A 26,125-nucleotide genomic window follows, 5' to 3' on the forward strand; every position below is an offset into this window, starting at 1 on the left:
ATTCGGTGTTGCTGCTGCTGACTTTTAGATAGCGCCACCAACTTGCTCCCCACTGCCATTTGGGGGTGCCAATCTAAGGGTGTGAGGAGGCAGGTATAAGGGAAAATGGGCAGGAGAGCTTTCATTTAATCGTGCAACTTTCGCCAAGGCATTCCAATACTTTTGCCGGGAAACTCCCAGCAAACCCCCCCACAAATGACACTTTTCAGTTAAATTGTGCACTTAATGTAATTTTCAGCCAGAATTGCATAGCTGCTACAGCAAACAGGTTGTTCAACCCAACTGATGGTAATCATTTTTTTTGTAATCCACACAAGTCTCCTTGCACACTGATTGTATCTTCTCACCTTGCCCCTTATATCCCTTTTATTATTTTCTTTTAGGTATATATCAAGCCTCCCCTCAAATTTAGAATGGTATTTGCTTTAACCGTTCCACGGGGCAGTGAGTTGCACTGCTGCCTCAGTGCCAGGGACCCAGGTTCGATTCCAGCTTTGGGTGACTGTGTGGAGTTTGCCCCATCTCCTCATGTCTGCGTGGGCTGCCTCTGGGTGCTCCGGTTTCCATCCACAGTCCAAAGATATGCAGGTAGGTAGATTGGCCATGATAAATTGCCCCTTAGTGTCTATAGATGTGCAGGTTAGGTGGAGTTGCCGGGAGTGGGTCTAGGTAGAGTGCTCTTTCGGAGAGTTGGTGCAGACTCGATGGGCCAAATGGTCTCCTTCTACACTGTAGGAATTCTACTCTCACTACCATCAGACGTAAATGCGATTCTGACTTTGCACGTTACATTTTCAAGTTTGAAAGATGTGCTAAAGCAAAAATCCTTTGTTTATTACACATATGCTCACAGTCTCCTATGGCATTGTTTTATAATAATTAACACATTTCTTTTAGTCAATTCGTTATTCGAATATGTCCAAGCTGTATGTGATTTCATTAGCTTCTTTCAGTCTTCTCAGGACTGAAGAGTCCGATATGAGATTGGCATGGATGTTCAGTGAACTGGCAGTTCATATTCTTGGTGGTGCTTGTGGGAACGTCTGCAGCTGCGCCACATCTGACTATCCTGTAGGCAGATTGGATGTTGAGAGATTGACATGGTCCTCGGAGCATGCCAAATTTCAGTGTTTACCTCCTTACCTCCCCCTATGAGCAATTTTCTCCCAAGAGAGGTGGTCTGCAGTGGAGAAACTTGTAAGGTCATTTTTTAGGGTGTCCTTGTATCATTTGTATTCACCACCTTGATATTGTTTGCTCTTGAGACAGACCCCATAGAAAATATGCACAGGGATTCTGTATAGTCGGCCACGTGGGAGACAATGGCCTTCCAAAATAAGTGCATTACACCGTAAAAGGCACAATGAGTTATGCAGTTTAAAATGGCTAGCTCCTTTATGGCCACAATTGGAGTGTTCTTGTAAACTTCCAGATCTAAAGAAAGTAATATGAAATAGTTACCGACACTGACGTTTTAGTAGGAACTTACAGATTTTTACCCTGAGGATGAAATAACTGCCTTCTTTAAGATAGAAATGTTACAAGACTTCTAGAGATTTAATTTCAGCATCGTTTTGAAGGGTTAAGTTAAAGAAAAAACTTCCACTTGACTTTTGCTGTCAATTTTGGTCTAAATCAATAGAATGGAACGATCCATTAAGATAATGCCCCATTCTTCAATTTTGTTGTGTTTCTTTATTCCTGTGATAAATAGATTTGGTTTTTAATATGAAAAAATAGTGGCTACTGGCCAGGTTTCTATTTCAATACAAATCAGGAGTCTATTTGTCTGAAGAAGGTTGTGTTACATTTGAAAAGATCTCCGCAACACACCACCACTGCAATTGGTCGCAGATAAGACCTAGATGAAACCAGGTCTTATCTGAACACAAAGTGCGCACAATAACGAGATGAAAATAAACCTCATACAAACAAAAGGTTGAACATTCCACCTTCCTTCTATGCTTACGTAACACTACTGTAGACAAGGTGAACGGTCTCAAACAAAATAGTGTGTAACATGGCAGAACGTGCAAATGGGGAAAATAAATTACTTAACTCAAAGGATAAAATTTGTAACTTCACTCCAAAGAGTTAGCAAAAAGGGTAGTAGAATATGTGGATCCATTAGCAGCCAGCAAGACATTTCAATTCAGAGATCAAAGTTTCCCTCATTGCACTCCAAACAGCATCTGATATGAATTGTTTGTTTGAAGTTTTACTGTTAATCCAATGCCATGTGTATCTACATCAGTATGAGGTTCCTTATCTGTCAAACGTTAGACATTTGTAAACACAGACTGTACAGTGCAGGTAGTCAGCAGTCAAAATATAAGAGGACTACATTGCATGCAATGTTCTGCTGTCACTGATGATAGATGATGCATTTCCTTTCAGTAGTTCTTTAAGCTGGACAAAGTGCTTTACATTCTGTTCACTACTTTTATCAAAATGCCATTCAAACCATTTTACAGTATGTTTAAGCCTTTATTCCTGTAAATTAACCAAGGGAACAATCAAAACGTCGTAATGCTTTGATACATAATTATTCAACAACAGCAAAGGACAGAAATGATGAACAACAATTAGGACTAGTATAACTATCTCAAAATTAGGAAGAGATGGCTGAAAGTTTGTTTTAGTTAAGGCTGATATTTCAATCTAATGTTTGCTCCACTCATATTCCTGTAAACTAATCTGTCAGTATGAGAAAAATTTGTTTGCCCTCAGTTGGACTGAGTTTTATGACTATATACCAATAATGATTCCATTTCATAACATTCCCAAAGGACCATATGAAAACTATTGACACTGTACCCAGTCATCTGTGGTATGGTTACATGGTAATTCTGGTACAGCTGGGAGATCAAATTCAATTGTGACAAGTTGTGAAATTGAATTCTATAAATCTAATCATTTGTTGCCTGGCACAGTAAGAATGACCATGAAAATGTGTATTAGTGTAAAAACCCAACTGCTTCATTTTTCTTGGAGCAATGGAACTTCTTGCCTTTACCAAGTCCAGGTTGCACCTAACGCCAGTCCTGCATTTTGTCACACTTCTTAAATGGCAACAGTGCCGACACCTTAAAAGTACTTCATTGACTTCAAGATCTTTTAGAACATTCTGAGGCTATGAAAGGCACTATGTAAATGCAAATCTCCCTTCCTTTAGGACAGGTGACTAAATCCTAGCATTCTATGAAGAGGCTTAGCAAGCCAGTTAGTTGTAAACAATTGCAATGAGGCAAGGATCATCTTTGCAGGCAACTGGGTATGGACAATATACATGTCCTTGCCAATGATGCACCCATCCTGAGAATGAATATAAAAAATAATTTTAATGCAGAAATGAACAAGGCCTTCAGGATGAAACAATGGCCTACTAGATATTCAGCTTGTTCTGATTGTACATATGCACACACACACACTAGGCACCATAAATGTAGCTAGTCCAAACCAATATAAACTTAGATCAGTAGTTGATACGAGTATTACACTACAAAAAAAAAGTTAGGTTCACAGTTGGTATAGCATATTTTCTGCCAACTGCCTGTTGTATGCATCATTCTAATTTTAGTAAAATGTAGCTCAATGCCCTTATACAAAGTCATTAAATGTGTATATCTACATGTTAAATATAAACTTCATCTGAAAACTACACACGTTTCAGCCTTCAATCATAAAGAGGCATTTCATTTTGACAATTTATAAGTTTACAAATTTACAGTTTATTTGGTGGAAGAATGAGGGGTCACAGATTTAAGGTAATTCATAAAAGAAACAATGGAGATATGAGGAGAAATAGTTTCACGCAATGATTGGTTAGGATCTGAACTTCACTGCCTGAGTGTGTGGTGGAGGCAGATTCAATGGAGGCTTTCAAGAGGGAACTGGATTATCTGAAAAGGAAGAAAGTGCAGAGTTACGGGGAGAAGGCCAGGGAGTGGCAATAGGTACTCCTTTGGAGGGCCAGTGCAAACATGACAGGCCAAATGGTCTCCTCCTGTTCTGTAACCACTTTGTGAAACTGTGACTGCGATGAGAAAATCTACATCTTTCTTTCACGAGAGTAGTTTCTCTATCTTATCTTTGTATTATATTGATTTTTTAAAAAGTGCCATAGTTAGTTAACTAAGCTGCATACGCTGCTCTGGCCTTATACAGCCTCTTTCCATTATTTTTAAACCGCCCTCCCCTATTTGTTGTTGCAGTCATGTTGTACCTAATCAAGTTGAAAGGATGGCTCAATTCAGTAAAATTCCCATAGAATATGCAAGGGATGTTCAAATATCGATCCACCCAAAGCTGTACTTGAGCTATACAACACAGATCCCAGCTCTGAAAAGGTTTTCCATGAGTGAAACGTCACCATCTAAGGAAAGCCCGAATGATAGCTGAGAATGGTATCTGACCTCACTTTTCTAAGAATACATAAATGCTATCAATGCAGCTACCGTGTTGTCACCATCTTGAGGAACAGCTCATTCCTCTACAATGAAGAATGTAATAACTGGCTACACGCACTATTTCCTGTCTCGAAACTGCCCATGATAGCCTCACACCCTAAAATTCAAATGATTTGATAGTGCGGAGTAATTCTTTGAATCAAATCCAGCCTTAGAGAGATTGATGAAAGTCTTGTACCCAGTAGCTTTGACAGACATTAAATAAACATAGGTAATCTGAGACAAGTGAACATAAATTCTTTGGTTTCGGAATAGCTCATTAAAAATGCCTTATAATGCAGCAAAAGCAGAGCGTTTGTAAAAGGTTACAAGCATTAACCAGCAAAAATACATCAGGCAGAAAAAGGATGATCCAGAAATCCATAGTCTGGAATACTCAATTGATACCTAGGATTATGATGAAAGGTTGGGCAGGCTGGGCCTGCATCATTTGGAGTTTAGAAGATTGAGTGGTGATCTTATTAAGGCATACAAGATTCTGAGAGGATTTGGCAGAGTGAAAGGAAGTTTCCCCTTGTAGGAGAGAGTAGAACGAGGGGACACACATTAAAAACACGGGGTTTCCCATTTAAGACGAAGGTGAGAAGAAATGTTTTCTCTCATAGCCTGTGGAATTCTCTTCTCCAGAGAGCAGTGGAGGCAGGTTGTTGAATATTTTGAAGGCAGAGATTGATAGACTCTTGGCCAACAAGGAAATCAAAGGTCATCAGGGGCTAGGCAGAATGTAGAGTTGAGGTCACAGTCACGATTTTATTGAATGGCGGAGCAGGCTCGAGGGGCTGAATGGCCTACTCATCCTAATGCATGTGTCCGTATGTGCAGAACTCACCATAAAACTGCTCTGATTAAATGTTTCACCTAAATTTGGAATTCAATAATATTTGAGAAGCAGGAACATCATCAAGTTAATTAGTATTTCGGGTAATGTGGAGGACTTCTGCTTTGATCGAGCACTGACTTGAGAAAACATGTTGGGTTAAAAATGTATTTCACACAGATGCGCTGGTCCTGTTAAGCATGGATATATACTTGCAGACATTCACGACAGGACGGTTATCTTCTAAATGTAAAAATAAATGATGGGTGAAAGAACAAAGTTATCCACCATGAAAAGTTGTTGTAGAAACAATTTTTTATATCTGTCAGCAACAGATTTCTTCTAAATTAAAGTGATTTTTATTTCTTGAAATCAGGACCACCATGGAACTATTTTACAATAATGATGAAAGAAGTCATTTGGCTGATCAAGCCGATTCACTCCAATATAATCCATCGTGCAGTTTGCAATGCCTTTCAACTTCTATAAATTTCCTGAGATAGATGATCATGTACAGGCATAACATCCAACATCTTACGTTTTCTCAAAGTTGAAAGACAAAGATGGGAAAACAGTTGATTAAATGTGATAGATGCTGCATTTTATAGTGATAAAATGCCTTCAGATATAACCTAAGCACGCAAAGGTCACATTCCATTTCTAATCACATTGGACAATGGTAGAAAAAAAATGTTTAATTTGCATTATGAGAGAAACACTTTGCTTCTCTCCCAAGAGGAAGAAGACGAAACATTAACAATTAAATAATGGATGACAAGAATACCCCTAGGTAGTTAAATTTATTCCAATGTTGTTGTGTTTACAGTAACACACTAGATGTAGTTCTTATTTAACATACTTACACTGCACATTAAACTGGTAATTTGTACACACACAGCAGCTTAGCTAACATTAATAAGGACTCGATAAATACTGCCTAATTTTTACTCCTGATTCATTTTTTTCATTCAAATAAAACCAGTGTAAATGACTTAAACCCTTTATTAGTTATGTATGTCATCAGCTTTCCTTTCCTGTATGCAATGGGCATTATGAAGGGTTAGGATACTTGGTTGAAAGAGATTCATCGCTGTGCAACATGATATTTCTATTCTATTGTTTTGATAATCCTGTTGTTCAAAAATAGCACCTAGATCTTTACCAATGTGAAATGCTTTTGGCTTTACAATGGCACAAAGCCAGTAGCATATATCAGGAGTGAAATTGCCAAACCAATATTGTTTAATGTTCTGACTAGCTGTATATCTACTTCCATTCCATGAATAGCATGGTGGCCCAGTGGTTAGCACTGCTGCTGCATTATCAATTTGATGATGCACTGTAGAAAATAATTCTATAAGCTCATTATGCAAAATCAGATTTCTACAATAGGGAGACAGCAAGTTTACAGTAAAATAAAACATACCAGCAATAAATTAATGCTCCTGTGTAGTTAAATGAAAAATCCTTTTCTAAATACCAAAGTGATACTAGGGAAACGAGGAATCAGGTAGTGAATAGATAGCTCACACTTTATGCAAGAGCTGGAAAAGGGGGATAGTGGACAGCATTCCATTGCAGATCTGTTCCTGGGAGTGGAAGGATAATGAGAGTAGGATAAACCAACGAGGAGATAGAAATAAGAGGCAATCTATGACAGCAGTCATATGTAGACTCAGCGGGAAGGAACATTATAGGTTGTGACTAGTGCACAGAACAAATTCACTTCAGTAGAATGTGATTGTCCAATGGCCAGTCATAATCAACAGTATTGACAACCGTCATGACTACACAGTATATTAATCAAGATGATTAGATATAAACCTTCACTGAACCATTTAAACAATCATGCAAACAGACAGGAGAGCTACAAAAAAAATATTGCTCTTTGAAATGTTCATCAAAACACCTGCCTCATCGAAAGCACAGATTCACCAGATGTCATGAACACAATGCCTCAAATAATTAAAAGATATGCGAACCCTACTTGTACAAGCCATTAAAATACTTGCACTTGAATCAGTTGTCCAATTATCCTTCTAATATCAATCTCAATAATATATATACCATAATATTAACCAGGTTACATCACTTGAAGCATGTTGTGTAATGAAGATATTTTTGATTTTGGTTATATTTTCACTTTTAAAGGACGTTAATCATAGCAGCCTTGTGTGCTGGTCACAGGCCACTGGAAAGATTTAAATATCTGATCCAAGTTAAGGAAAGTAAAGGAAAATACTTGTGTTTATATGGAGCTTTCTACAACATCAGGATGAAGGTGAAACTTGTTCATGTCAGAAGGTTAGGGACAACACAGTGCTGATTGGATGCAAAGGACTAAACCAATTGATTGTCAGATACCTGCAGTGCTTTGGGAAGTTGGTAATATTAAGAGATGAAAATCTTAACATAGATACACCATGTATTCATAGAATTGAAGTTCCATCAAGGTTGATATGTCAAGTGCACACTATTTTGGATCTGCCAGTCCACTCACTGATTGCTCCTTGTTTTTTTCTTATCTCTTAACATCTTGATGAGAAAATAAACCTTGAAGATTCATTAGTTAACAATATTTTCAAGAAATCAAAAAGTATCCCCGTCACATCAGCTTATTTTTCTTCTTGCTTTAATCTGCACGACTGCAAATTTGTGCCATCACCTGGTATTGATCTTGTTCATTTTTATTGGCCTCTCCCCCTCATCTTTTGTTGTACCTGGGAGCCTAAATTTTCAATTTCCAATTGTATTTTTTACAATTGCTTTCAATCCAAAAGTACATGTTTCGGGTTGCCAAACCTTGGAGCGTTCTTAGATGTTTATCAGAATGAGACACTGCTGCTAGCAGTCCAAGAGACTTTTGTGCTTTCAATTATCCACCGCATCAGCCCCCACCCCCACCTTACTCTTGATGCTATCAGCTGCCACTACAGAAAAGCCGCCAGCTTGCTGATGCCAGAAACAGGATTGGCTGATTGAGGAGGGTCTTGCATGGGGGTGGGACGAGGGATTGACAGAGAGAGAGAGAGAAAGTGCTGGGAGAGATGTGGGGCTATGAATGGGGGTAAATGTTTGGAGATGGGGTGGGGAGAGGAAGGGGGTGGGGAGAGGAAGTGATGGCAGCACAGAAGCACAGTAGTTAGCACTGTCGCTTAACAGCTCCAGATTCGATTCCCGGCTTGAGTCACTGTCTCTGCGGAGTCTGCACGTCCTCTCCGTGTCTGTGTTGGATTCCTCCGAGTGCTCCAGTTTCCTCCCACAGTCAAAAGATGTGCAGGTTAGGTGGAGTGGCCATGATAAATTGTCCCTTAGTGTTCAAAATGTTAGATGGGGTTACTGGGTTACGGGGATAGGGTGGAGGTGTGGGCTTAGTACTCGTCCCAGGAGCCGTTGCAGGCTCGATGGGCCGAGTGGCCTCCTTCTGCACTGTAAATTCTATGAACTGGGGGATCAGGAGGGGTGGAAAGAACAGAATGGGGGCCAAGGGCACTGTGGCTTCGGCAGCAAGAGAGAGGCATCCGGGGGTTTGAGTGTCAGAGGATTGGAACTCAAGGTGGGCATGGAGAAAAGAGGAAGACTTTGGAATGGGTTAGGAATTACCTGCAAGGCTTGGAGCAGCAATAACATGATGAGTGATTGTGGCTGCCGAGAGAAAGGGACAGCCCATAGAGGGGGGAGTAAAATCTGGGGTGTTGATTGAAGACAACTGGTAAAAGATTATTTCTGCTGGTGGCTGAATGGGGAACAAGGAGAGGTGGTCATTATTCGCATTGAGACCTTGAGATATTTTGTTACAAATTGCGAGTGGATGTACTTGAAAGGGAGGAATTTTAAAAGATCAGTGGAATGTGGTTACAGGAAGGACCATCGGAACAACATGGGCATTGGGACTGGATATGCTCCTCATGTGCTGTAATTGCTAATTCTATGAAAACTCTCCTCTATTGAATCTAAGCTGAGGGAGTGGTTTAGAAAAGTTGGTTCTGAACTGAGTTCAGGTTGATGCGTCCTGTGTCAAGTGTTCGAAACATTGTACATTCGCTGAGTTTCATTGCATATATTTTACAGTGCAGGAGGCCATTCGGCCCATCGAGTCTGCACCGGCCCTTGGAAAGAGCACTCACTTAAGGCCATGCCTCCACGCTATCCCCGCAACCCAGTAACCCCACCTTACCTTTTTGGTCACTAAGGACAATTTAGCACGGCCAATCCACCTAACCTGCACATCTTTGGACTGTGGGAGGAAACCAGAGCACCCGGAGAAACCCACGCAGACACAGGGAGGACATGCAGACTCCGCATGGACAGTGACCCAAGCTGGGAATCGAATCTGGGACCCTGGAGCTGTGCAGCAACTGTGCTAACCACTGTGCTACCGTGCTGCCCAGTTTGGTCCGAGTGTCCATTTTTGCCAGTTTTGACATTTGAAGTCCAAGTAAAGATTATCTCTGACTAAAGCTCCTAGTTTAGAATTGGTAGCTTCACACAGAATCAAAGTCTGAGGTGATAAACAATAAGTTAAGGGCCCATCAAAGTGGGAACCTGACCACACATTGTACATTACAGGAGTGTTTTGAATGTAGCTACAGAAGGGGATATTAGAAAGTTATATGATTACTACTGGTCATGGGTACAATATTGGGGCACTGCACCTATTACTATCAGATATATAGTCTAAGCATTACCAGTTTTACAACATTTTCAGTGAATTGATGAGTTACAGTTATTTACTGGTGGAATCAAAGTTCTCTTTACGTCTGGTTCCCTCCCATGAATCCATCCTCTCCTGGTTCTCGGGGAACTTCTCACAGCAAATATTTGGCAAACCCAAAGCACAACATACTGTAGGAAATAAGAGCAAGAGGAGGCCATTCAGCCCCTCCATTCAATAAGATCACATCCACTCGGATTGGGGCCTTATACCTAATTTCCTGGTTATCCTCCAGAACCTTGTAGATCAAAAATCTGTCGAAGTCAGCCTTAAATATATTCAAGGACCCAGCCTGCACTGCTCCCAGTGTTCGAGAATTCCAAAGATGAACAACACTCGGGTGCAAAGAAATTTCTCCTCGTCTCCATCCTAAATATGCCCCCACCTTCTCAAGGACAATCAGGGGTAGGCAATAAAAGCTGGCCTCGCCAGTGATGCCCACATCCCATGAATGAATAAAAGAAATAGGAGATCTATTATTTTGAAAACCATGCACCTGATTTCTAAATTGCCCCCACCAAAAGAAACAGCCACTCAGCGGTTTCTGTTGAGCTCCCTCAGAATCTTATGTTTCAATAAGATCACCTTGCATTCTTCTAAACTCCAGAGAGTATAGACCCGACCTGCTCAACCTTATCTCACGAAGACAAACTCCTCATCCCAGTAATCAGCCCAGTGAAACTTCCTCAAATGCAAGTCCATCCCTCCTATGGTAAGCAGATCAAAACTGGACACCGTATTCTAGCTGTGGCTTCACCAACAGCTGTAGCAACACCTCCATATTTACAAAGAGACTCAACTATATTGGGGGGGGGGGGGCTGCTCCTTGGCAGGGCAAATGTTGCAACTTTGACAGAGGCCCTGGTGGAACCTGCAGCCAGAGTTGGGAACACAAGCTGCACTCTGCCTGGCTGGTCAAACTTGTTTAGTCAATAATGCAGTGCCATCAGCTAGGTGGTGGGTGTTCATATAGTTAGATTAGAGCAGGGGTTAGGTGGTAGGATGGTGTTCGGGGGGGGGGGGGGGGGGGGGGCGGAGTTGATCTGCTGACGAGGATGGAAATTGGACATGGCAACAGTGAGGAGGTCATGGGTGGAGCCGGCCAGGAGGCGGGCCAGAGGATGTGCGACACATGGCTGGGGGGCTGGCCAAGGAAAGGGGATGGCTGATCGGCAAAGGGGGGGGCAAAGTGTCCCCCAACCAGACTGATCACCTGGAATGTTAGACGTCTAAACGGGCCAATGAAGAGGGCGCGTGTGTTCGCGATTTGTGGGTTCTGAAGGCGGACGTAGTCATGCTGCAGGAGATGCACCTGAAAGTGGCAGACCAGGTTAGGCTAAGGAAGGGCTGGGTTAGTCAGGTCTTTCTTTCGGGGCTCGACACTAAGACTAGGGGGGTTGCCATCCCGATTAATAAAAGGGTTCAATTTGAGGCGGAGGGTACAGTTGTGGACAGGGGTAGCAGATTTGTTATGGTTAGGGGTAAGCTCGAAGGGGTGAGAGTAGTCTTGGTTAGTGTGTATGCCCCTAATTGGGACGATGTGGATTTTATCAGGAGGTTGCTAGGGAAGATCCCTGACTTGGACGAGCGCAAACTGATCATGGGTGGGGACTTTTACACTGTCCTGGACCCGAGCCTGGATCGGTCGTGTTCTAAAACAGGCAGGTTGCCAGCGATGGCAAAGGAACTGAGAGGGTTCATGGAGCAAATGGGGAGAGCTGATCCGTGGAGATTTGGCCGGCCGTCGGCGAGGGCGTTTTCGTACTACTCCCACGTACACAAGGTGTATTCCCAAATTGATTTTGTCATAAGTAGGGACTTGCTGGCCGGGATGGTGGAGGCAGAATATTCGGCAATTGCCACATCGGACCATGCTCCGCACTGGGTAGATCTACAGATTTGTAAGGATAGCTGTCAGCGCCCACAATGGAGGCTGGAAGTTGGATTGCTAGCGGACGAGGCAGTGTGTGAGAGACTCAGGACATGCATGCAGAATGACCTGCAGGTAAATAATACCGGAGAAGTCTCAGCAGCGGTGCTCTGGGAGGCACTGAAGGCAGTGGTGAGAGGGGAGCTGATCTCAATCCGGGCTCATAGGGACAGGACAGATAGGGCAGAAACGGACCGACTGGTTAAGGAAATTTTACGGACGGACAGGAGATATGCGGGGTCCCTGAGGCCAGTTACTCAGGAAACGACAGAGGCTGCAGGCCGAGTTCGGGGTGCTGACTACAGGCAAGGCTGTATAGCAGCTTAGGAAGGCAAAAGGTGCGATCTATGAGCATGGAGAAAAGGCCAGCAGAATGCTCGCGCAACAACTAAGGAAGAGAGAAGCGGCTAGGGTGATAGGAAGGATAGCAGATGGGAGGGAAATCTGGTGGGGGACCCGGCAGGGCTGAACAAGGTGTTTAGGGACTTTTATAGTAAGCTGTACACTTTGAAACCCCCCAGGAGGCCGGAGGGGATGAGGCGATTCCTGGACAGACTGACCTTCCCAAGAGTGGGTAGGGGGGTGGTAGATGGACTGGAGGCCCTGGTGAGGATCGAAGAGGTATTGGGGGACCTGAAGGTCATGCAGTCGGGTAAAGCTCCGGGGCCGGATGGGTATCCGGTGGAGTTTTATCAAAATTTGCCGAGATAGTGGGGCCGGTGCTGGGCAGAGTTTTTAACGAGGCAAGAGACAGAGGGGTTCTACCCCCCGATGATGTCGCAGGCCACTATTTAGCTTATTCTGAAACGGGGTAAAGACCCCGAGGCTTGTGGGTCTTACAGGCCTATATCTTTGATCAACATAGACGCTAACTTATTGGCCAAGATCTTGCCGACTAGAATTGAGGACTGTGTACCAGACGTAATTGCGGAGGACCAAACCGAGTTCGTAAAGGGTAGGCAACTGGTGGCCAACCTAAGAAGGCTGCTTAATGTGAACATGATGCCCCCGGAGAGCAGGGAGGCAGAGATAATGGTAGCTATGGATGCGGAAAAGGCGTTTGACCGGATCGAGTGGAACTATCTGTGGGAGGTGCTGGGATGGTTTGGGTTTGGCGAGGGGTTCATTGACTGGGTCAGGCTGTTATATCAGGCCCCAGAGGCTAGTGTAAGAATGAATAGGATGACATCAGATTACTTCAGAATGCACCGTGGGACAAGACAGGGTTGCCCTCCCTCCCACTGCTGTTCGCGCTGGCCATAGAGTCCCTGACAATTGCTCTGAGAGATTCAAGGGACTGGAAAGGGTTGGTCCGGAGGGGGGGGGGGGGGGGAAAGAGAGTAGAACATAAAGTCTCGTTATATGTGGATGACATGCTGTTATACGTATTGGACCCAATGGCGGGGATGGACAGTATCATGGAAACCCTGAGGGAATTTGGCCGGTTTTCAGGATATAAATTGAACATGGCTAAGAGCGAGTTGTTCGTAATTCAGGTGAGGGGGCAGGAGACTAGGCTGAAGGGGTTGCCGTTCAGGTTGGTAGGAGAAAGCTTCAGATACTTGGGGATACAGGAGGCACGGGACTGGGGCAAGTTGCATAAGCTCAACCTGTCCCGACTGGTGGAACGAGTGAGGGAGGAGGTTCAGAGTTGGGATGTGCTCCCGCTGTCACTAGCGGGGAGGGTGCAGACTGTTAAGATGACGATTCTCCTGAGATTCTTGTTCATATTTCAGTGGCTCCCCGTTTTCATCCCGAGGTCCTTCTTTAAGAGGCTGAATAAAATTTTCCTGGGATTTGTCTGGGCGGGGAAGTCCCCGCGGGTGAGGAAGGTGATGCTCGAAAAGAACAGAGGGGAAGGCGGGCTGGCGTTGCCGAACTTCAGCAACTACTACTGGGCAGCCAACATAGCGATGATAAGGAAATGGATGGTGGGTACGGGTTCGGTTTGGGAGCGGATGGAGGCTGCTTCGTGCAGGGGCACCAGTTTGGCAGCCCTGGTTACGGCACCTCTGACGCTCCCGCCGGCACGGTACTCCACCAGCCCTATAGTGGTAGCGGCTCTTCGGATCTGGGGCCAGTGGACGATCTGGGGCCAGTGGAGGAGGCACATAGAGGAAGTGAGTGTATTGGTGTGGACCCCAATCTGCGGCAATCACCGATATGCCTCGGGGAACATGGACAGTAGATATCGACTGTGGCGGAGGGCGGGGATTGCGAGGGTGGGTGATCTGTTCTCGGAAGGGAGCTTCCCGAGCATGATTGGATTGGATTGGATTTGTTTATTGTCACGTGTACCGAGGTACAGTGAAAAGTATTTTTCCGCGAGCAGCTCAACAGATCATTAAGTACATGAGAAGAAAAGGGAATAAAAGAAAATACATAATAGGGCAACACAAGGTATACAATGTAACTACATAAGCACTGGCATCGGATGAAGCATACAGGGGTGTAGTGTTAATGAGGTCAGTCCATAAGAGGGTCTTTTAGGAGTCTGGTGACAGTGGGGAAGAAGCTGTTTTTGAGTCTGTTTGTGCGTGTTCTCGGACTTCTGTATCTCCTGCCCGATGGAAGAAGTTGGAAGAGTGAGTAAGCCAGGTGGGAGGGATCTTTGATTATGCTGCCCATTTTCCCCAGGCAGCGGGAGGTGTAGATGGAGTCAATGGATGGAAGGCAGGTTTGTATGATGGACTGGGCTGTGTTCATGACTCTCTGAAGTTTCTTGCAGTCCTGGGCCGAGCAGTTGCCATACCAGGCTGTGATGCAGCCAGATAGGATGCTTTCTATGGTGCATCTGTAAAAGTTGGTGAGGGTTAATGTGGACATGCCGAATTTCCTGAGGAAGTATAGGCACTGTTGTGCCTTCTTGGTGGTAGCGTCGACGTAGGTGGACCAGGACAGATTTTTGGAGATGTGCACCCCTAGGAATTTGAAATGGAGGGCGTTGGAGGAGGAGAAGTTTGGGCTGGTGGGAGGGAATGACCAGATACTTACAGGTGCGAGATTTCGTGCGCAGGCTGGTGCCATCCTTCCCATGCCTCCCGCCAAAGGGGAGGCAGGACAGGGTAGTATCGAGGGCAAAGGTAGGTGAGGGTAGAATGCCAGATATTTACAAAGAACTAATGGGAGCAGAGGATACACGGACTGAGGACCTGAAGCTAGGAGGACGGTATTTGGGTAGAAGCTCTGAGCAGAGTAAACACGACCGAAACATGCGCCAGGCTCAGTCTGATCCAGTTTTAAGGTTGTGCACCAGGCCCACATGACGGTGGCCCGGATGAGTAAATTCTTCGGGCTGGAGGACAAGTGTGCCAGATGGTGGGCCGGCTAATCATGTGCACATGTTCTGGTCGTGCCCTAAACTCAGGGGCACTGGCAGGGATTCGCAGACATCATGTCCCGGGTTTTGAAAACTGGGGTGGTAATGAGTCCTGAGGTGGCAATCTTTGGGGTGTCGGAGGACCTGGGAGTCCAGGAGGAGAAGGAGGCCGACGTCTTTGCCTTTGCTTCCCTGGTAGCCCGGCGACGAATACTGTTGGCATGGAGGGACTCGAGGCCCCTGAAGACCGAAGTATGGCTATCGGACATGGCGACCTTTCTCGGTCTAGAGAAAGTTACGTTCGCCTTGAGAGGTTCACTATCGGGGTTCGCCCGGAGGTGGCAGCCATTCGTTGACTTCTTTGCTGAGAATTAACCGTCAGCAGGGGGGGGGGGGGGGTGGCGGCTAGAGTAGAGTAGGGGGTGGTTTAGGCAGGTCCTTGCGAGAATGGAGTTGTGGTTTGTACTATGCGTTGTTTGCTTTTCTTTCTGTACAGTACTATACAATGTCATTGTTTTATATGCCAAAAATACCTAAAATTGTTTATAAAAAAGATAATGCGGTGCCATCAATTCGTGATGTATCATCTTCAGAAAATTAGATTATCAATTTGTCTCCACTACCTGTTGCAGTCCTGGTATTAAAAGCCATCGATACATGTATTCTGTGTACGGTTATGCCTTTTCTTAAAAAACAAAGAATCAAATCACCTGTATTTGTTTGCAATACCCCTTGCCCCACAGTCTGTTACATGTGCATTCGCTCCAACTCTTGGGATGTGAAGTGGGATTTCTCAGCAAAATCTTTGGAAAAACAGAAGAATACAATGCTCCACTGATGAGACATCAAGTGCTTTTTTTCCCCCTTTAATCACTGCGAATTCTTCACATCAAAATAAAAACAAATCACAAAAAGAGGGGAGAAAATAAAATTCAACTGCATAATGATAAACACTGTGACATTGCATTTTCAGTCCTGCTTCTCTGGGTTAAGAGATGAAGAGTCACCATGAGATTGTTTAACCCTCTTGCAGAAATCCTCCCTTGGCATAATCTCAACGAATGCTCTTCCGTGCAACCCTTCTGCTGGAGTTCCCCACTCACAATGTGAGCTAGCCTAGCCCCAAGTCCGTTGCTGACAGGGAATATGCACAAACGGGTGTGTGTTTTTTGTGGGTGGAAGTTCTCTCGACGTAGCCCCAAAGTCTTCCAGAAATCAGCCGAGGAGGGGCCGGCCAGGTAGACAGCAATGTCGAGCTGTAACCGAGATCACAGTACACTATTACAGCCGGAACACTTAAAACACGGGGTGCCAGGTATGTCTAAAACCAGAACACATCCTTGGCTTTGTCGTGGTCCTGAAGACCTGATAAGAAAGAAAGACGGAGGGGGAAAGACAGAATGAAAGATGCCAGATAGAGAAATTAACCTCATCCCAACGGAAGCTAACAGCCCAGGTGCGAACTTGTAATGAATGGGGTGGTCAAATTAATGTGTACCCTTTCCCCACTCCCAGAAAAGGGCCCAACTCGACAGCTGTTAGTCTGAGTTTGACAGCACAAAAAGAGGCCCTTCAGCCCATCTTGTCTGCAGCAGCCATCAAGCACCTATCTATTCTAATCCCATTTTGCAGCACTTGATCCATAGCCTTGTATACTGTGGCGTTTCAAGTGCATATCTGAATGATTCTTAAATGTTGTGAGGGTTCCCACCTCTACCACCCTTTCAGTCAGTCAGTGAATTCCAGATTGAAAACGTTTTTCCTCTAATACCCTCTAAATCCCCACCTTAAATCTATGCTCCCTGGTTATTGACCCCTCTGATAAAGAATCTAATTTTCTTCCCATCTCTGTCCTTCATAATTTTTTACACCTCAATCAGGTTCCCCCTCAGCCTTCTCTGCTCTAAGGACAACAATCCCAGCCTAACCAGCCTCTACTCCTCAGAGCTGAGAGGCTATTTGCGGAGAGGGATCCATCACTGACGAGCCTTTTGTAAACGGGAAATAACTCATGGACCATCATTAAAAATAAATTCCCGACAAATAACACAGCCTCGGTTACGGCAAGTCGTCAAGTTACAAAGTTAATGGGCGAATGAAGAACAAGGGGATCAGTGGCTAAAATGTCGCATTACTGAAAGCAATCTTTAATCGAAACGCGACCAGTGTTGCAATGGTGAACGGTCTCCACAAGAAAGAGGAATAAGCGTTAGCAAGGTGGGGCTGGAGCAGACAGGAAAAGCTGGACATGAGTATTTACATTTTTAAAAAATCATTCCAGTACAATTTGCAGAACAAAGTTTTCTCCGCCGAGGAATTGCAGATTAGAATAGATTCAGTGCGGTTATTATTGATCAGAAATCCTGTCCACGTATTATGGGTTGTGCAGCGACTCCACCACCTTTCATTTCCAATCGGACTCCCCCGATCTACGGAATTGGTTTTCCTCTCGGTTTAAAATTGCAAACAACCTTACCTGCTTCCACATTTAAGTTTAAAGTCTGTGTCACTTCAGCGGTGGGGAAGACCCCTGTCCACGGGGAGGTGCCCTCTTGTCCGGCCATGGCCGGTTGCAGTCGGCCAGAGCGGAGGGCCGGCAGGAGCAAGGAGCTGTAGGAGCGGGGGTCCAGGCTGGGGTTGACCGGGTAGAGTTCGTGTATCGTCCTGGGGTGGTGGTACGCCGAGCCCTGCGGGCTGAGGGGGCCAGCCAGTGGGTAGTGCCAATGTTCGGGGGGCTGGGCCAAGTGCGGGTGCAGGGCGGCCGGGTAGGGCTCGGTGGAGCCGAGGTGGAACTCGGAGTGTGGGGTACTTATGCTGCTGCTGCTGCTGGCTCCCGAGGCACAACCCGAAACTGGGGCGGGGGGTGGTGCTTGGTAATTACAGTCCCAGAAAGATGCAGGGAAACTGCGCTGAGTCAGAGAAGAGCCCTCTGAAAAAGATAAAATAACCCAGGAGTTAATTACCGGACAGTCAACAATTTCACATGATAACATCCATTAAAATCGGCTTTCACATTGACCCGAAACTGATCAAATTCGTTTTACCAAACAAATAACCTCATTCTTTTGAGGGGTGTTGAGTTGTTCACGTGTAGTAAGTAGTTAAGTTAAATGTTATTGTTCCGGACACACGCCAGCCTTCTTCAGAATATGTCAATATTGAGATAGTATTCTGTAAATATTTGATACACTCCCGTCCGAAAGAATGTGTCCCTTATCTACAGAAAGACACAGCACTGAGAGAGAAAATAAATCCCCGTCTTTATTCGCGCGCAGTGGCAGAAATCACAGGCTAGTGAGTCAACAGACAGCAAATAGAAACCTGGATTCTCCAGACACTCTTCGAGCCGTTAAGAAAATCCCCGACCTCAGACAGACAGAAATGCGATGAGCTAATGACCCGCCGGGATATCTTTCTGGATCTCGTGGGCGCTTGCTTGAAACTCTAAATTAAGAATAATCTAACTGGGTTACAAAAACTTTAACTGGGTGAGGGGGTAATTTGACTGGTTAAGGGATAATCTAACAGGGCTCTGGTTAATATACCCAGTTTAGGGATAATTTAACTGGGTTAGGAATCATTTAACTGGGTTTGGCATGTTTTGACTGGGTTAGGGATGATGATTTGATCGTTACTGTTTCTCTTCAAATAAAATATCTGTAAAGTTGAGACGAATTTATTCGTGAGTGCACTAGGGGATTTTCACAGTAACTTCATTGCAGCTTGGGTCACTGTGCAGAGTCTGCGCGTTTTCCCCGTATCTGCGTGGGTTTCCTCTGGGTGCTCCTGTTTCCTCCCACAAGTCCTGAAAGACGTGCTGTTAGGTAATTTGGACATTCTGAATTCTCCCTCTGTGTACCCGAACAGGCGCCGAAATGTGGCGACTAGGGGCCTTTCACAGTAACTTCATTGCAGTGTTAATGTAATCTACTTGTGACATTAATAAAGACTATTATTACATGGACAGAAAACACAAACCACCCAACCCGCCTGAATCGGCCGATCCCCCCATCTCACGCCCATTGGGGAGTTCCCAAAAATGTGCAGTGTCAATCCAGGCCCTTTCTTCACTAATGCCATTTAAAAAATATATATATAGCAAGGCCCCCAGCTTTTATTTGGGCATTGAGCATGAGGAGGAATGAGGACAAATCGCAGGGCCGCGGGTGAAAGAGCACAACAGGAGGGACATTCGGCCCATCGGGTAGGTGCGGACTCTTTGAAGAAGCCACTCTTTCCGGGGAAGCATTGCTTCGTTTATATCGTGTGGAGGTGAGATTGGATATGAAAGCCTCTGATCCACGCGATAAACACAATGACTACAATCGCCGTAACAATTCTTTCTCTCAATGCTGCGAAAGCTTTGCGCTCTCTCTCTGGGATCTCCTGCTATATTAACTGGGTCCTACAGGAATTCAAAATGTAAAAAAGAAGCATTAATCAGTATAACGCTTAAAATAGGTCAAGTGCACGAGGATCCTATTATTAGTCAGTATTCCGAAGCCACCGCAAGGTCAAATGAGAGTCTATTAACATAAAATCATTTTTGGAAACTCACGTTATATTTAGAGGGGTTATATTGAAAATGACTGTCTGACTAGGGGCGCTGCAGGGAAGCTGCTGATTCCTGACATTAACTTACCGTCTGTTCACCATTAAACGCCACGAGAGGCAACAACAGAATAAACAGGAGGGGAAAGAGTTCGGCGTGGATTTAGTTAATCATTAAATCTCCTTTATTCTGAAACTTGGGCTTATTGGTGTTTTGTGTCATTGTTGCTAATGTTGATTCGGTCAGGAGGTGGAGGAATACAAAACATCCCGTCGCGGACACTGCAATATTTTATTTAGGCTGTTTTAATAATTTCTTGAGATATTTCGAGCAAGAATTTATGGGAATCTTAGAAATATTAACATTACAGAATATCCTCAAAAAAATGCTGATTTGTGATTTCACTGAAAGCCTTAAGTTTGGAACAAAAACAGGAAATGCTGGATAATCTCAGCAGGTGTGCCAGCATCGGAGAGTCATCCAGACTGGAAACGTTCACTCCCTTCTCTCTCCACAGATGCTGTCAGACCTGCTGAGATGGCCAAGATTTTCTGTGTTTCTTTCAGATTCCAGCATCCACAGTAATTTATTGTTACTTAAGTTGGGAAGCTCTGAATCCTCGTTAACCCAGTGCTTTGGGGGGATTTTATTTATGTTCATCCCAGATAAAACAGCCACATGGGTTAATGTCTTCACTCACCACAGAATGTACGCAGTGCAGGAAATGGCCATTCACCTCTCTGGAAGAGACATTCAGTTAGTGCCACTTGCTTGCAGGGTCTATGAGGTATTTTGATTTCTGAAGAGTGATATCGGCAAACGTTTTCAGGTCTAGGGCCTGTTTTGGCCTCAGTTCATTTAGCACCCCCCCCCCCCCCCCCCCCGCCCCCAGCGCCGGGACAGATCCTCCTGAGGTTGTGAAAGGTGCTACACAAATGCAAGCTCTATCTTCTGGCGGCCAGCGCTCGTTTAGTCTGGTGTTCCTGTTTAGTTTCGTCCCTGCTGGCAATGGGATGGACAGGTTCCCCATTCCCGGGAAAGTACAGAAAGCAACACGTGCAAAAATAGCAGGTGAATGTTATGAGAAAGGATGGTTTAAACTTAAATAATCATCTACAGACGGCCCTGAAAAGGGGATTTCTCGTTCAGGTACCGACTTGCTGTCTGCGATTTTCATTTCATTCCTATTTAGTGTCCTCGTTTGTTTTAATCGCCAGGAGCTTATGTTGAGAAAACCTTCCTGAGCTTGAATCTTACCCCCGCCCACCCCCCAAATAAATACCTGATAAATAACTGACAATGTTCAGATAGATTCTCAGCGATTGTGCAATTCAATATATATAAACTGTGTGTACTTTTGGAAACACGCGGCAGATTGTCACAATGTCATTTTCTCAGCCTGTGGAAGTGGTCACTGTTCCATTTTACCTGATGATCCTGAGGTAGACTTCCTGGCTTTGCAGTTCCTGGTTTCGGGATTGTAGTTACTGAGCGCCCGGGTAAAATGTTCATCCACAACACTGCTGATATCCCCATTGAAATAGGTGAACAAGACACATTTGGCGTTAATGTACTCTGCCTCGGGCCTCTCCCTCAGGGCATCTTCTTTACTGGGGGCTGAAGGGTGGGCAGCGCTGCAGGGGATGACCTCCATTGTGACTTCCTGCACTCGCGGGTAAACCGAGAAAGCCTGGAAGAAGAATCAGATTGCAGAATGTTAGAACGGCCAGAGCGAAAAGGCGAGGGTGCCTCACATGAACCAACTGGAGGGAGATTTCTGTGGAAGGACATATCTGGATGGACACACTGCTGGGTCCAGGGTGGCACACCATACTTAGCTGTGTTAGGAAGGCTTTCCCCGAGCACTTCTCCCCCACAGGAGACCGACCTCCCTGACTTTACACTGCCCCGGATTCGGTTCGATCATGGAAAGAATTTGCTGCTGGATTCAAGGAATTCTTTCCGATTGGAGAACCCCCTTTTAAACAGCGACGTGTGGGGTCTGGCAGAATTTGTCTGCAGGAATAAAGACGGTGGGCCTCAATCCAATGCCTCCTCTCCCCGCTCCTCACACCGCGCTGGCTGTCAGCCTGGTCCACAACTGCACAGTGACCCAGAGAGGGAGCCCGGAGCTGGCAGCTCCATGTAAGTAACCCTGCTGGCACCACTCGGGTAAGGAGCTCCTCTCAATTCGCCACCGCTCATCACACACATATCGGGTTGGTCACAATGTCGACTTTAGCACCAGTCCAAACCAAAAGGTTTAACAGAACGCGCGAAGGGGCAACACTCTCTCACTTACCCTTGAGAGCGCTGGATAAAACCCAGGCCACGGCAGCAGCCGAAACAGCAAATTCAAATGGATAACACAGCTGGAAACATTCAAACAAAGTTTAACTGAAGGAAAGTTTAAAGCGCGGTGCAGACCAGTTTTTTTTCTTCAAAATTAGAAACAGCGCAGGATCTATCCAGAGCTCCCTCGAACTGGCCTGATCACATCGCCACAAACTTAAAGGGCGTCGGTTGGGGATTGACTCCTGAAATAGGCTGTCAGGGGCTTTCACTGGGGTAACGGCAAGGCTGGCTTCCTCTGAGGCACAAACAGGGCACCTCTCACTCTCACGGGGCCATCAAAGTTGAGAGGAGTTTGTAAGGGCTGCAGAGTGCAGATTCCACATTTGCAAACCTGAAGGACAACAGCAGCCCGCCCAGTCCCTGGAACCGGTTCAATCTGCGGCCAGACACCAAGTTACCCTCCATCTCCCTCCCGTGCCTCACACAAAAGGCAATCCTCCCCCAGCTCCCGGTGAAATAGTACTGACCCGAGGCTCTTTCAGCAATATTGTGGGAAACATTTTCTTCAGTCGGAGTTGTTCATCTCTCTCTCTCTGTCCTACCTGTGCTGCGTACACTGGAGTGGTTGGAAAGTAAGGATGATGCGCTCCATATGTGTGGTACATGACATCCAAACAGCTCATGGTGCACCGACTGGAAAGGCTCCAGCTTCAGGCAGGTGGCAGCTCCATGGCCTCGCCCAGTGACCAGGGAGAGGACCCCCCACCCCCCCCGCACCCCCTCTCCCTCTCCCTCCCTGCCAAAGCAACTGGGAGCAGGAGACTACAAACAGGTTGTCTCCGGCCGCCCCAGCCATTCAAGCTCCTCCCAGACTGACTTCACCCGCCGTCCCCAGGACCAATAGCCGTCAGCAGGAGCACTGACACACGCAAATGAGGAGATCTGTTTAACATGCTCCGACCAAAGCGCCCCCCGGAAGCCGCGAACCCTTCATTAGGGCGAGCGTCTGCCCTGCACCCGGGAAAATCACTCCCAAACCGGTCAAAATCCGAAAACCCCGGCTCTCGTCGGCCCCGAAGAACTGGAATTTAGGACAATTATTTCCCCGCAAACAGTTGCGGAGTTTTAATCCTTGTTTTGATGTCTCTGTGAAAATGGAACATTTAATTTGTGATGATAGAATCCCTGCAGTGTAGATGGAGGCCATTCTGCCCATCGAGTCCACACCGCCCCTCTGAAAGAGCATCCTACCTGGGCCCAGTTCCCCGCCCTATCCCCAGAACACCACCCAACCTTTTGCACACTATGAGGCAATTTAGCATGGCCAATCCACCTAACCTGCACATCTTTGGACTGTGGGAGGAAACCGGAGCGTCGGGAGGAAACCCACGCAGACACGGGGAGAGCATGCAAACTCCACACAGATTAGTGGACCCACAGATTATTCCATAAAGTTGTGAGGGTAGGATAGAAATTAATTCATTATTTTATTCACATTTTTGCAAACCACCAAATTTCTTTCATCCTCTCCCACCCCAGCTCTTCTCTTTTCAAAATCAGTTTAAAGCACTCTATACTCCAAGCCTAGGAGTCAATATAATAATTCTGTTTCCTTTGGGAAATTGAATCAAATGTTTATGTGCCTAAACCCTGAGCTCCCAGACTGTTTTCATTTCTCTTCACACCTTCTAAATGTTATCATGCAGTGGCAAATTATGTCATCGAGTGTTGAATTAATTTATGAACACACCATATTCACCCTCAGATGCCAGGGGTTTTAATCTGGTGACAGCCTCTAACTATGTTCTGGTTGTCACGTCCAGTTTAGTTTTAGAATCCCAGAAATGGTGATTTATATGGATCAGTGCATAACCACAGGCAATAAAGCTATTGCTGTAATGCAACCATCATACAATTATAATCTCCAGGCATTATTTCAGAGACCCAAATATGCCACTTATTTCATGCACTTCCACATAATTAGAAAGCTATGGGTGCAAGTCCCACTTCAGGGCTCTCAGGCAGAAAGATCAAGCCCGGCTCTCCACTACAGTACTGGGAGCAGCCTTGTACTGTCCAGGTGTAGCGTCTTGGGTGAGATGCTAATGCGATCCCCTGCTTGTCTTCTCAAGAGCACTTAAAAGATCCCATGGCACTATTTGGAAGAAGAGTAGGGGAATACCCTCCCCCCCCCGTTTCTGGTCTCAATTTATCTCTCAACCAACATCACCCACACACCAGATTATCTGACCACAACCCCATTGTTGTTTGCGGGAGTTTGTTTTGCACGGATTGGCTGCTGCATCTCTTACATCACAACTATGATACAATACACGTCAAAAATGTTAATTGGCTGTAAAACACGTTGAGATATCTTGACATTGTGAAAGGTGCTATATAAATGCAAGTATTTCATCCCATGGATTAAAGACTAGACTATTGAAGTGTTTTTTAAATTCTGTATCGACATTCTCTGAGAGATTAGATTCCTTGCTTTGCAAAGACGACTTGGATAATCAACTTGGACGACTTGGGCGGCACGGTAGCACAGTAGGTAGCACTGTTGCTTCACAGCGCCAGGGTCCCAGGTTCGATTCTCGGCTTGGGTCACTGTCTGTGCGGAGTCTGCACGTTCTCCCCGTGTCTTCGTGGGTTTCCTCCGGGTGCTCCAGTTTCCTCCCACAAGTCCGGAAAGATGTGCTGTTAGGTAATTTGGACATTCTGAATTCTCCCTCTGTGTACCCGAGCTGGCGCTGGAATGTGGCGACTAGGGGATTTTCACAGTAACTTCATTGCAGTATTACTGGAAGCCTACTTGTGACAATAAAGATTATTATTAATCATATCCACAAAAATTTGATCATTTTGAAATTAGTCAGTGTCTTTTTTGTCAAAAAAGTGGTGAGGAATTGTATTAGTGCAACAAAGACGTTATTAGGAGGAAAAATAGACAACAGGATAAGGACCAGCCATCATTTAGAAGCAAACCCATTGTGTGCCTCAGGTAGCAATGGCTGAGGGTAGGTGGAATTCTTGAGGCTGCTATTAGAGACATTGTAAAAAAGCCCCCACAGAGAACACACATAAATATAGGAATCGTTGTTAGGTGAATATTGTGTCGCTTAATTTTGAAACCAAAGTTGTAATGTTATGTTTTAAAAAGAATAACATTGACCCACAGTGGCAACATCTCATGAATAAAGCACAATAAAAATAAATCTAATTATCCTTTGAAACGATTTGAAACGATTCGAGTGACTGCTACTGATTCGAACATTTAATCAAATAACACAATGAATTAAACATTATACACTTTAGAAGTATTGGACAATATTTATTAAGTATATAAGCATCGGTCGTTGTAAAATTGAAAAGAAATGCTTTAATGTCCAACCGAGATCACATAAACTACAATATTCTTTGGGGCTTTGACAAAGAGTCATCCAGACTTGAAACATTAGCTCCGACCTCTCTACACAGATGCTATCAGACCTGCTGAGATTGTCCAGCATTTTATGTTCTTATTTCAGATTCCAGTATCCGCAGTAATTTGCTGTTATCCTAATATTTTGGGGTGTTGTAGTATACCAACAAAATTACCAATTTATTCTATGCTTTTAAGATTTTTATCTGACAGGCTGACACACTCAATTCTTGTGTATTGTGTGTCAAGATGTCAGGGGGATTACTGCAAACCAAAAAGAACCACCCTACTATGCTGCCGAGTGTGAAGTATCTAGGATTTATTTGGTATGGTCTCAGCTTTGTATTACTTCTGATTTAAGACTCAATGACAAGAACATCTTTGCAACTAAATTCCTGTCAGATTGTTAGTAAGGGTGGGTCTTTGTTAACATCCAAATTTTACTCTCAAAATAAAGGGCTAAAACTCCGCTTCTAGTTTCTTTATCTTTTAGAAAAGAAGGTAAACATATAACAGACATGCCCTACATGCTTTTCCACCTCATTGCATTCGCACATTGTTGAAATCAAAGTGCATTCCCCTATTACCTGTTCCATCTCAAACCT

General features: G+C 44.9%; 1 protein-coding gene across 9 annotated transcripts in view; it reads right to left on the reverse strand.

The window, feature by feature from the left end:
* Nucleotides 1-813: 813 nt before the first annotated feature.
* Nucleotides 814-26,125, reverse strand: part of LOC140412060 (transcription cofactor vestigial-like protein 2) — a 41,128-nt gene continuing 15,816 nt past the window's right edge. The window contains exons 1-5 of one of the 9 annotated variants that reach the window (XM_072500791.1): nucleotides 22,624-22,862; nucleotides 21,230-21,491; nucleotides 17,726-18,178; nucleotides 15,960-16,052; nucleotides 814-1,434 (exon numbers count right to left, since the gene is read on the reverse strand). In XM_072500791.1, the coding sequence (XP_072356892.1) occupies nucleotides 15,997-16,052; nucleotides 17,726-18,178; nucleotides 21,230-21,491; nucleotides 22,624-22,779 (927 nt within the window). In that variant the 5' untranslated portion in view covers nucleotides 22,780-22,862 and the 3' untranslated portion in view covers nucleotides 814-1,434; nucleotides 15,960-15,996. Of the gene's footprint in view, nucleotides 1,435-2,466; nucleotides 3,903-15,959; nucleotides 16,053-16,099; nucleotides 16,615-17,725; nucleotides 18,179-21,229; nucleotides 21,492-22,103; nucleotides 22,509-22,623; nucleotides 22,863-26,125 lie in introns of those variants that run through there. The other 8 variants (XM_072500795.1, XM_072500790.1, XM_072500797.1 and 5 more) reach the window with 8 other exon arrangements.

Source organism: Scyliorhinus torazame, chromosome 1 (genome assembly GCF_047496885.1).
Source record: "Scyliorhinus torazame isolate Kashiwa2021f chromosome 1, sScyTor2.1, whole genome shotgun sequence".
Classification (NCBI taxonomy): domain Eukaryota; kingdom Metazoa; phylum Chordata; class Chondrichthyes; order Carcharhiniformes; family Scyliorhinidae; genus Scyliorhinus; species Scyliorhinus torazame.